The sequence below is a fragment of the Rhinichthys klamathensis genome, unplaced genomic scaffold (genome assembly GCF_029890125.1).
Source record: "Rhinichthys klamathensis goyatoka isolate OS25496 unplaced genomic scaffold, OSU_Roscu_1.1 h1tg000021l_1, whole genome shotgun sequence".
NCBI lineage: Eukaryota > Metazoa > Chordata > Actinopteri > Cypriniformes > Leuciscidae > Rhinichthys > Rhinichthys klamathensis.
The window spans coordinates 3,282,039-3,294,775 of record NW_026606572.1 but is presented as its reverse complement, the minus strand read 5'-3'; the positions used below and the strand labels follow the sequence as shown (position 1 = coordinate 3,294,775).

At 38.3% G+C, this 12,737-nt stretch overlaps 1 protein-coding gene across 1 annotated transcript; it reads left to right on the top strand.

Annotated features, from left to right (window-relative positions):
• The first annotated feature begins 1,118 nt into the window (after window positions 1-1,118).
• On the top strand, window positions 1,119-12,492 carry si:ch1073-416j23.1 (rac GTPase-activating protein 1). The gene is made up of 16 exons (XM_056241796.1): window positions 1,119-1,314; window positions 2,755-2,957; window positions 3,212-3,348; window positions 3,448-3,520; window positions 3,638-3,694; window positions 5,358-5,456; window positions 6,966-7,107; window positions 7,183-7,328; window positions 9,557-9,718; window positions 9,809-9,904; window positions 10,125-10,323; window positions 11,216-11,321; window positions 11,417-11,549; window positions 11,629-11,752; window positions 11,927-12,038; window positions 12,125-12,492. The coding sequence occupies exons 1-16, from the start codon at window positions 1,233-1,235 to the stop codon at window positions 12,177-12,179; spliced, it is 1,926 nt and encodes a 641-aa protein (XP_056097771.1). The 5' UTR covers window positions 1,119-1,232; the 3' UTR covers window positions 12,180-12,492.
• Window positions 12,493-12,737: the final 245 nt, after the last annotated feature.

The following is a 12,737-nucleotide window of genomic DNA, read 5'->3' as shown; positions in this document are numbered from 1 at the left end:
CTAAAAGAAAAGGTCTTGCTATATCACTGCAAGTAAAAGTTGTGAAGTTAGTTTATACAGTTGATAAAGGTATAGAGAGAATTGAACATTTAAGCTAATATGTAGTCATTTTATAGCTTTATGTATCGATTCTAAAGCGTATTTATATTACCTTTTATATATTTATTCCTTTAAACTGTCCGTATTAATAATTGATAAAATAAAATTGGACATGTGCGATTGATTAATAATTACATAAATAATATCTAAATCATACAAAATTATTATTCTAAATAAGCGTTACTAATTAAAAATAATTTGCTATGTAGTGACCTTTAATTTGGAGTAGAAACAGGTGGAGTGACTTTATCGTTTGCTCACAGCTGATTGGTCCAAGTTCGTTTTGCAACCTCTTACCTGGAACATAACCTGCCCTGGACCAGGTTAGCCGTGGAGCGTAAGTTACTATGGTGATAAACACTGCAAAAATCCAAACCACTTTCATGGTGCCTAAAACCCAGGGTTGGCCCAAACTAAACTGAAACATACCTGGCTAGGCACCTAAACCGGCTTCATGGTATAGGCCCCATGGTGTCCAATACAGATGACAAAGCATAATATGAGAATAACATATCTTATTTAAGAAAAAGAAAAAAAATTCTGGGTCTCAGGAGGATATATGGAAGATTTTTGCTGTTTACTTCAGATAGTAACATTAAAATTACTAAAAGTTAGTACAACTGACGTTATTTTTTTATAAATAAGTAAGAAAAAACAAACAAATAAATAAACACCATCTTCCAAAGTGCCAATTACTCAAATAATAGCTAATCAAGACTAGTTTAAGGTGGGTAACAAGGTGAAAATGACCCTGTATTGAAAAGATAATAATAAAAAAATGCATATACACACATAATATGCACTGCAAGAGCAAAATCGTTTCAGAAATATCAGCAGATGCAATCACATGGAGTCTGTAATTAAAGTTTCAAACCACTTTAGGACCTTTAGTAAATTAAAAGCTCTTACCTTGTCTCAGAGGCCAGGTTGCTTTGAAAACTGATGAAGAACTTTGTTGCTGATGGATGGACTTCCGGAACGATAGTCCACACGCAGAGTTTCAGAAAAGATGAAGTCCAGTTTGCAGCATGAGCAACTACATCCATGTGACCCGTGACCGTGACATTACACTCACGTGACGCATTTAAAGCGACTTGTTTGAGTTCGATGCGGAATCATCAGCTGACTCGACCATGGGGGATCAGTTTGTAAGAGAAGTCCTCAGTTTGTGTTTGCAAAGGCTTGCTATAGAAGAAGCTACTTACTCTGAGCTCGGTAAGATATTATTGGCCCTATTTAGTTTAATTCTTCAGATTGTAATATTATATTATCTTATATTTGACCTTGCACTCAAATTAAAACATATTTACCTGTCCCCTAGGTCCAATACGTCTGTCATTCGAAAAGCATCATTTTGCTTGATTGCCTAGTATTGTTGTTTATCTATTTCTAATGCAATCATAGTTGGTTGTTCTTTGTGGTTTATTTACGTGGGCCACCAGCAGCATGTGCGTTGTGCAGATGGCAGTTTTTACAGTGTAAGATATATTGTACTTGTTTTTGCATGCTGAGATTTGCTTTTGCTCTAGTTTGAATGCTGCTCTGAGCAAGGTGTTCAAAAACGAATAAATCCTGGTTCCAAAAGCCTCTTCAGATCCCTGACAGTGGATTGAAAATTGGTGTAGTACACGACCATCTTCCTTTCCATGAATTGGGAGTTTGATGGATGATGATGATCTGTTGTCCACTAGTGATTTTTCCAGTGTTTTTAAAACCCCAAATTTTCATGTTTCTAACGTTCAAAAGTTTAAAATCAGAGTTTTTGTTTTCGTACGAATACTCTAGCTCACCAAGGCTGCATTTATTTGATTAAAAAAAAATACAGTAATATTGTGAAAATTACATTTTAAAACGACTGTTTTTTTCTGTTTTAAAATGTAATTTATTCCTGTGATTTTTAAAGCTGAATTTTCTGCAGCCATTATCCATCAGAAATGGTAGTATTGAAATGCTCCCTGTAAAATTGTATTTTTCTACGAAGTACTTTTTCTGAGGCTAAATTAATCTCCCATTTGATCTCGGATAGCAATCACAACTCTGAAAATTGCATGCCCAGTCTATAATAAAACAGTGCTTTGAACTTCAATAATATGTCTGCTGGGTTTTCATTGTGTCAGAGGAACGTATTAAAACCACCGGTCCATCCATTTTCCAAACCGTGTCATATGTCGCAGGGATGCTGGAGCCTATTCCAGCGTCTCGGGTCGTAGGGAAACACCATGAATGGATGGCCAGTCCATTGCAGCAGGGCTATATTAAAATCATTTGGAGGTAAAATAATCATTTTGAAATTACTGTAATTTTCACATGGAGGTCAAAATGAAGGGAAGTCAAGTCAATACAGTGTAACGTGAGGGATAATTTATACATCTGAAAAATGTACGGTGTATTGTTTGTACAGTGCTTTTGAAAGCCATCAATACATTTGGGGTTTTAGAAGCAAAAGGGAAAGTAGTTATTTTTTAAAAGCACTTATTTCCGCACAAATTACCCACATTTTTATCATTAAACGTTTTGTAACAGCGTCATATCTTTGTGCTAGAATTAGAAGAAACAACTGCTTTTAGAATTTGCATGTTTTGCCTAGATAGTCCTTCTTTGATCAGAAAATATATCGCCATATTGAATTCTCACCAGTTGTCTCTTATCTTCAAGAATTTATTGAGGTGGTGAAGAACTTTGAAGCTGCCCGGAAGAAATGGCTGCATGCAGAGCAGGAGCTGAAAAAACAGAAGGAGCTCCTAGTGAAGTCTGATGTTGCTCGAGCTGCTCTGGAGGTCAAACTCAAACATGCCCGAAACCAGCTAGACGTGGAGATCAAGAAGCGCTACAAAGCTGAGGCAGACTACCAGTGCCTGGTTAGTTAAGAAATTACATAGCCTTATGTTATGTTATGTTATGTTATGTTATGTTATGTTATGTTATGTTATGTTATGTTATGTTATGTTATGTTATGTTATGTTATGTTATGTTATGTTATGTTATGTTATGTGGTCAGTGCAGCATTACATGACCAAAGTATGAATTTGGTGGAGGGTAGACATTGACCGTCCATGTTAGAGTATATTAATGATACTTATGGTGTCTTGTCACTTATTAATTCATTTGACAGGAGCGGCAGATGCAGTTGATATGTGACGTACTGGTGCATGACAGCAAGTCAAGTGCCTGTCTCAATGATGAGCAGAGGTCAATGCTGACCAGCTTCAGTCATAAAGGAGCCAGTGTCCCACAACACCGAGGAAGACGGTACCTCAGCGTTCAGCATGCTCTTCATTTAGTTTTCAGTTCGCCGTTTTTATTTTTCCCTTTCGAAATGCTGTTTTCCATCATGTGTCTTTATATCAGGTTATCAGTGATTGATGAGTCCTCCTTCCTGTCGCACTCTGACATTAGTTATGACAGAACGGATGATGATTTGGTGAAGTATCACATTTAGTATCATTTGTATTCATGATGTAGGATTATTGTCAGACACAAGCAAAGTGAATATGCATAAAAATTGTTCTAAAAATGATTTCACTGGTATGATTTCTAGGACTTGGACAGCACAGCTTTTGTTAAGCCTCTCAAGTCAAGAGCTCGTGAGAGAAGAGTAAGTGCTTCCAGTTTACAGTACTTAATACTTGCTGCTTTATATATATATATTGTGTGTATATGTCATTTATTCCTGTGATGGCAAAGCAGAATTTTCAGCGTCATTACTCCAGTCTTCAGTGTCACATGATCTGTCAGAAATCAGTGTAATATGCTGATTTGCTGCTCAAGAAACATTTCATATTATCATTTGTTATATATTGTCACTTATATATTTTTGTGGAAACCGGGATGCATATTTTTCAGGATTCTTTGATCAACAGAAAGTCCAAAATAACTGCATTTTATTTTAAATAGATCTATTTTGTAACAATGTAAGACTTTACTGTCACTTTTGATCAATTTAATGCATCTTTCCTGGATTTTTTTTTATTACCTCACCTCAAACTTTTGAACGGTAATGTAACTGGAAAAGCTTGGATTCCAAATATAGTTTTAAGTAGAAAAAAAGTTATAACATGAATATGAAATATTTAAGGTTCTGCACTAATTCTGGCTTATAAGTAGTATTTGTGTCATTAAAATATAATGTGTTATGTTGTTGTGTTTTGTTGTTATAATATAAAAATGTATAGCCTGCTAAATTTGATATTCCCATTACTCTTTCAGATTTTCTCAAGTTATAAAAGTGATCTCTTATGTGTGTTAATATATAGTATGTATAATGTACGTACTTATGCACTATTCTATGCCGTTTTTGTAGTATGAATAGTGTGAGTAGTGTGTTCACACTGAAAATGTAAAAAACCCGAATGACCCGAACTTAATTAGCCGAAATAAACAAAGAGTCTGTCTGAAATTGCCCCCTATACCCTCATTCACTATTCCCTACATTACTCCACTAATACAGTTCACTTGACCGAGTGAATGAAAATGAGTGAGTGAATTCGGACACTGAGTGCGCCGGAAGGGCTGCCACTTTTGCATAGTTTGTGCTTGCTGTTTATTAATCATTTGAAACTTAGCAAACAGGCAGCTCCAGTTGTAAGATAAAAATATTTATCTTGAACTCTGTCATGGAAATTATGTATAAACCTTAATTAAACAATTTAATAATCAATTAAAAAGGAATTTATACCTGTATGATATTCCGCTAAAGCCACGATGGATGGATGGATGGATGGATGGATGGATGGATGGATGGATGGATGGATGGATGGATGGATGGATGGATGGATGGATGGATGGATGGATGGATGGATGGATGGATGGATGGATGGATGGATGATTCAGCTGCGGGTGCCGTCTTCTGGTCAGACGCGGGAATTCATTCAGCGTGATTCACAATGCATTATGGGTATTCTCTAGCTGTTGAGCGTAAATCGGTTGTACACTTGTTATTGTGGTGCATTGTGGGATTGAATGAGTGCTCAATAATGTCCACTATGGTTTCGGACACCACTACAAATGGCTGTCTGCTCAAATAGTGTACTATAGGGGGTGATTTCAGACACATCCTAAGAGTAGAATGTTGCACACTTCATGTCGCAGATTTAATTACATCGCGGAGGGGGAGGGGCTATCAGACTCCAATGTTGAATGACAAGATAACCTTACACGAATACACGCTTTAGTACATAGTGTTTAAGTGCATACTTCCTCATTTGGGGAAGTTTTGTGCTAGTCGTAATGTGTCTCACTTTATCACTGCTTGTTTTTAGCGTTCATCAATGGGCCCAAGTGTTGGTCCTCCGATTTCAAAACGGGGAAGAGTCAGCGGGCGTTCAGGAGATCTACTGGGGACAAGACCACTGGAGAAGGTTGGTAGAAGTTTATTAAGGCTAATATTTATTTTTCTCCATCTCATTTATTCTGAACAAGTAAATGCAGAGTGTTTCAGTATAAAAATCCACAAAAGTGAAACATTAAGCAGAAATTATCTGCATGTTGAATATTTGATGCCGCTACCCATCGTTTGTAACTTTTGAGATAAGGCACTTTGAGTCATCCTGTTAAAGTTAGTTTAAATTCTTCAGTAATCCTAAATTGCCATTTAATTAGTACTGGGAAGTTCGGATCATTTTACTGACTCGGATCTTTGAATCTCGTTCATCAAAATGAACAAATCTTTTTTTCGAGTCATTTCAGCAGAATGTATTTAAAATGTTACATGTTAGCCAAATTCCCCAAACACATCAAATGTTGGTCGCATTTAGAATAAGAAAAAAATTGCAATGCAAGGACAAGGCCAAATTATGAGAAACAGAAACTATTATTTAATTTATCTTGGTCTTCAGGCTATGCAGTCTGTTAGTTTACCTCACCTCCCGAAGCCGTTCGTTCATCCCGTGACATCCTCATAAACTGGGCTTTGCAGTAGTTTACCTCACTTCCCGATCCTAGTCGTTCGTTCATCCCGTGACATCCTCATAAACTTAGCTATGCGCTCTGTAGTACCGGATACAGAATTGATTAGTTCATCTTGAGTCTTCGGGTTCGAGTCATTCGTTCATCACGTGACAGCCCCATATAGGCTGAGCTATGCTGTCTGTACCGGATACAGAATTGATTAGTTAATCTTTTGAGTCTTCGGGTTCGAGTCATTCGTTCATCACGTGGCAAAAGAACGAAAGACTTAGAAGAATCAGACCAGAAGTCTCGAGAGGTGAACTAATCATTTCTCTTTCCAGTACAGAACCCATAGGATGTTGTGCATGCACGGTCAACACAAAATGAACGAACTCTCTGAGACAACTCGGTAGTCCCGAGTCATATTAAAGATTTGTTCAAAATGAACGAATCGTTCATGACTGACCCATTACTACATTTAATGAAATGTCTCCTCCTGGCTTAGATATCAGTTGGGATTGTAGCACACAGTTAGCAAAATGTCAGGTATGTTTTGTGAAATGTACAGTCTCCTTCATGTTTTTCCCCTTCTATCAGCAGGGGGATCATAATATCCCCTCTATAGGTTAGTCTGGTGTCGTTTCTCATCAGCTCGTGCGTTCATCAGTCCCTCATCCGACTGCTTGCCATCATATTGGCCACACCCACCACTACACTGCTCGGATGAGAACAGCAGTGGACCATGTCCTGTCTGTCTCCCTTCATGGGACTCATATCACTCCCACTCAGCTGGCACTGATCACTAAGAGAGAAGCAAAGCAATTTGGCACTTTGAGAAACTACATTTGTCCTTGTTGCCAGGAACGTGGACACGAGCTTGATAACCAATTGTTATGCTACTCTAAGGGTCTTGCATTCCAGCAGAAAGAATGATTGGCTTCAAATGGATTTGTTGTGTTTTTGTCTGTGTATGTGCTAAGGAAATCGAGACGACGGTTGTGAAGGCGTCTGTCACTACCCCAGAGACTGGAGGTCAGATTCACATGGTAATAGACATAACCCAGGAGACTCCAGAACATCCATCCAGGGCTTTCAGAAATGAAGATTTCCCATCTGTTGATGGTAAATAAGCCTCGGAGGCGCCACTTTCATTGACACGTTCTAACCTTCCCAAACTAACCAGAGTCGTACATGTAGAACAAACGTCTGTGTGGGCACATAGTGAAGTCACAGAGGCTGAAGCGCTTGTTGAAATGGAGGTGATCGCCCCTGAGCCGGCCGTCCCTCAGCACTTCACGCCCACCGTGGATAAGACTTCCCAGCATGTCTTTCAGCAAAAAACAGTAGGAGGCTATTCAGTAGTACTTCTCAACATGTTGCGTGGCTTTTACACCTGGTATTTACATCTGTTTCTTGAGTCATGTTTCAAACAAGTATTAGCTTCTTTTTTTTTTTTTCTATCAGTTTCTATGCCTTTACAAGAGATTGATTACATTGGTCAGAAGAGAGAAAGATGTCAGATTTGGAGTTACAATTGTAATCACTCCCTCAGCTGATGTTTTAGAAACACTCACGCAGCAGCATTAACTAGTTTTCTGTCATTTAATGCCAAAGTAATATAACACAAAGTATAGTTTTATAAATGTACATATAAGAAAATGTAAAAAAAAAAAAAATTGGGTAGATTTACGATGTTAATAACTGTGAAAATGCGTCATCACAATCTCTGAAAAAGTCCATATAAAATAGTTTTTTTTATTAATTTAATTTAATTTGTCTCACTTTATCACCGTTCACTATGTTGGTCGTCCAATGCTATAATTTAATATAAACTTAATCTAAAAACATATTTTATTTTATTATATGAACATTTTAAATAATCATGAATTTATTATATGAAATATAATTTATAAAATAGTTACTATTCAGTGTTCATCATGCTATTATTCCAGTATACACTCACCGGCCACTTTATTAGGTACACCTGTCCAACTGCTCGTTAACACTTAATTTCTAAGCAGCCAATCACATGGCGGCAACTCAGTGCATTTAGGCATGTAGACATGGTCAAGACAATCTCCTGCAGTTCAAACCGAGCATCAGTATGGGGAAGAAAGTTGATTTGAGTGACTTTGAACGTGGCATGATTGTTGGTGCCAGAAGGGCTGGTCTGAGTATTTCAGAAACTGCTAATCTACTGGGATTTTCACGCACAACCATCTCTAGGGTTTACAGAGAATGGTCCGAAAAAGAAAAAACATCCAGTGAGCGGCAGTTCTGTGGGCGGAAATGCCTTGTTGATGCCAGAGGTCAGAGGAGAATGGCCAGACTGGTTCGAGCTGATAGAAGGGCAACAGTGACTGAAATAACCACTCGTTACAACCGAGGTATGCAGCAAAGCATTTGTGAAGCCACAACACGCACAACCTTGAGGCGAATGGGCTACAACAGCAGAAGACTCCACCGGGTACCACTCATCTCCACTACAAATAGGAAAAAGAGGCTACAATTTGCAAGAGCTCACCAAAATTGAACAGTTGAAGACTGGAAAAATGTTGCCTGGTCTGATGAGTCTCGATTTCTGTTGAGACATTCAGATGTTAGAGTCAGAATTTGGCGTAAACAGAATGAGAACATGGAACCATCATGCCTTGTTACCACTGTGCAGGCTGGTGGTGGTGGTGTAATGGTGTGGGGGATGTTTTCCTGGCACACTTTAGGCCCCTTAGTGCCAATTGGGCATCGTTTAAATGCCACGGCCTACCTGAGCATTGTTTCTGACCATGTCCATCCCTTTATGGCCACCATGTACCCATCCTCTGATGGCTACTTCCACCATGTCACAAAGCTCTAATCATTTCAAATTGGTTTCTTGAACATGACAATGAGTTCACTGTACTAAAATGGCCTCCACAGTCACCAGATCTCAACCCAATAGAGCATCTTTGGGATGTGGTGGAACGGGAGATTCGCATCATGGATGTGCAGCCGACAAATCTGCGGCAACTGTGTGATGCCATCATGTCAATATGGACCAAACTCCCTGAGGAATGCTTCCAGCACCTTGTTGAATCTATGCCACGAAGAATTGAGGCAGTTCTGAAGGCAAAAGGGGGTCCAACCCGTTACTAGCATGGGGTACCTAATAAAGTGGCCGGTGAGTGTATAATGATATATATATATATATAATACATGCATACATGTATAAAATAAAGTGCAATAAGGAAAGTCTGCCAAACGTCCTGTTTCTAGTTCACTATTGTTTAAAATAAATGGCTGAGGTAAAAAAAAAATAACAAGACCCATGATTACACCAATCTGACCTTAACATGCTGCACTGCACATCTTATTGTTTTGTTTTTAATAATTATAATTATTATTATTATTATTATTAAACTGTCAGAGTAATACAGCCTTAAATTGTAAGGGGCAGGGGACTATAAATTGACCTTGAAATTATTTCAAATAAATATAATTATAAAAAGTAAAGAGAGAAATGCCAGGTGTAAACAGGGTCTGTGTTTGATGGCACTGTGCATGTTGCGACTGACCGCTTTTTTATATTTTCTAGGTGATTCGTCCAGAGACATGCATACCATGTGGAAAGAGGATTCGCTTTGGGAAGATGGCCGTAAAATGCAGAGACTGTCGAGTGGTGAGCCATCCTGAGTGTAAACAACTATGTCTGGAGAAGTGCAGCCCTAATGCTCACGGTTCAGCTCAGCCCAATGAGGTATTCACCTTTCACACTGTGGTAGTGTACATGTATATCCTTATGTAAAGATGAAATGTTCAAATTTTCGTTTTTCCCCCTCCTTTATAGAGGACATTAGAGAGCTTTGCCCCCTCCACACGTCCACGGATTCCCTCTTTGATTGTTCAGTGTGTTCATGAAATTGAGAGAAGAGGACTTGAAGAGGTGTTTAAATGCACGAACACAGGGATAGTTTCTCAAGCTGAAAGTATAATTACAGGGCTTGAATCATAGCACTGTATAATTGATTTTAATTTGGATTTAAGAAACAAATCTTTTCAAATCATATTGCAGTACATTACAACATCCAGTTACAGTGTATACAGTTGATGTATGAAATTTCTCTCTATCTCACTGATATTTTCTGTCTGACTGCGGTATGTAGAGGGGTATTTACAGAGTGCCGGGAGGAGAGCGACTGGTGAAGGAACTGAGGGAGAAGTACATGTGTGGGAAAGGCCTGATGATGCTCCACAAAGTAGAAGAGGTCCATGCTGTCTGTGGACTCCTCAAAGACTTCCTGAGGAAACTCAAGGAGCCTCTTATAACATTTAAGCTTCACAAAACATTTATGGAAGCTTCTGGTAGGTTTTCTTAATAATGATGTTATCGAGAAGGAATACATTTTAAATTTAAATATGCACTACTGTTCAAAAGTTTGGGGTCGGTAAGATTTGTTTGAATGTTTTTGAAAAGTCTCTTCTGCTCATCAAGGCTGCATTTATTTGATTACAAACATACAGTAAAAACAGTAATACTGTGAGGAGACCTATCTTGTCCTGACATTAATAGTCTCAATTTGACTTTCACAATTTTGTATTCTTTGAGCAGTCTGACTATATTATCCAAAATGGTTGCAATTTTGCAGAGGGTGGATTCTATAACAAGCGTCTGGCGCTTGTGTATGCCTGAGGCACGAGGACGTATGCTACCCTCATTCATTTAGGGCGGATGGTTATTTCCCATTACTTGTGATATAGTTGACAAGTCCCTGATGACTCGGAAACAATCAATGTCGAACGTTATCTCTCAAACCAGCGCTTGTCTTTTTCAGCGTTTTAATTTCAGTCGCCGCTGCTGAATGGAGGGTAAGTGGCAGATTTAGGAGCAGTCAGGGTGCTTCTGCTATTATTATGGAGTTTTTTCCCCCTAGCCCTCATAGATTCAGGATGACTCCAGGGTAAAGTACCTCCCTTTTAAATTATAAATTGGATTGGATTTCATGGGGAGAGTCACATTGTCTAATTTCCTTGGCTAGGAATGGTTGTAGCATGTAAATGAGAGAAAGTCCTTCATAATGCATCGCTCCTACAGGTGTTTGTTCCTGCTCACTGAAAACTGATATCCTTAAAGTCAGAAAAGTTGATAAAGTGATTTAATTCACCTATAATATCGGATATATTGCTCTTGTAATGGAGCGTAATTGAATCTGATACTGTGGCTGGCTCGACAAAACAGTCATTTTTTCACTCGTAGAGATGGCCGATGAAGACAAGAGCGTAGAAACGATAATAAAGAATATCAAAGAGCTGCCGAAGCCTAACAAAGACACCCTGGCCTTCCTAATACTGCATTTGCAGAGGTAAAATGCTCTAATTTAGATATTTCTGCAACTCTGCCTTCGTATACTTTAAGCATGCTTACTTGTTTTGCAACCGCATTCATGTTGTTTCTCAGGGTAATGCAAAGTCCGTTGTGTCAGATGGATCAGAATAACTTGTCCAGAGTGTTTGGCCCCACTATCATTGGTCATGGGATGCTAGAACCTTCTCCCATGACCATTATGAGAGACACAAACACACAACCCAAAGTGAGTTGCTAGAAAATCAGGATGTGATCCAATTGCTTATATTTCAAGAAATAAACCTATTCTAACTTCTTTGCAACAGGTAGTGGCTCGGTTACTGTCGTTCCCCTCAGATTTCTGGGAAGGCCTGCTAGCTGAGAAGGATCCGCTTGTCCCTCCTGTGGTTGATTCCAACGTCAGTAATGTCGGTCCAAGCACTAGCAGAGGTACATGCATTACTATCCACCATGTGTTGAGTTAAAAGTCAGTCGGTTAAAGTTAAACTGCTCACTTACTGCAAATTTCATGCCATTAAAATTGTTCTCGTGATCTTATCCGATTGTATTTTTAAGATGCATTTACCTTTAATCATTAACTTTGTTCCTGAATGTGTCTTTCAGATAAGATATTCAAACCTCTGACCTCTCCTGAGATGAGTAAATATTCTAAAACTACACCCGGCGGCTCAATCAAGGGTCGGATCAAGCACTTTGGTGGCACTTTCAATAACCCGTAAGCTACTAATCCTCATGCAACTTTTATTGTATTGGTCTTGAGCTTAGTATTGCATGCTTTCATAACCATTCTCTCCTTTCTAGAAGCAAACCAAAAGATCAACCAGGAAAAAAGAAATTCTTCACATCCCCCAAATGATTTGTGTGTGTATAAATGTGTGCCAGATAGTTGCACTGGGACACTTTGCTTCGGTTGGCTTGAACTGTTTTTTTCCCTACCACACGAAATTAAACTCTTTAGCACTTTATATACTATCTTGGAAAATAACTTTTCTTATGAATTTAAGTCTGTCCAGAAAGAAAGAACCTTGAAACATGAGACTACACTCTTTGTATTGTTTTTGTAAAGGGTTTAAATGTTTTTGTAATAATCATGTATAAAAATAATGTCCTTGAAAATATCTAAAGGCGGTATAAACACGGTGACATATTGATTTGAAATAAACTAGATGAATCCATGTCTTGTGTATTTTGTATAAGTCACATGTGGATGGCAATGTCTGCATTAGTGCCCTCAGAAGTCAGGCAGTAAGAATGAATATAAAAGCTCTGGGAGATTTGAACTCTTTCCGAACTTCAAAAATGTTTTTGGGCATTTTATTTCTATTATTAATGTGATGTCTGTAATTGAATAATTTGTCTTGGGCTTTCAAGGTTAAGAAAAATAATTGATGGTCTTGTAGCTTTTTAACCATAA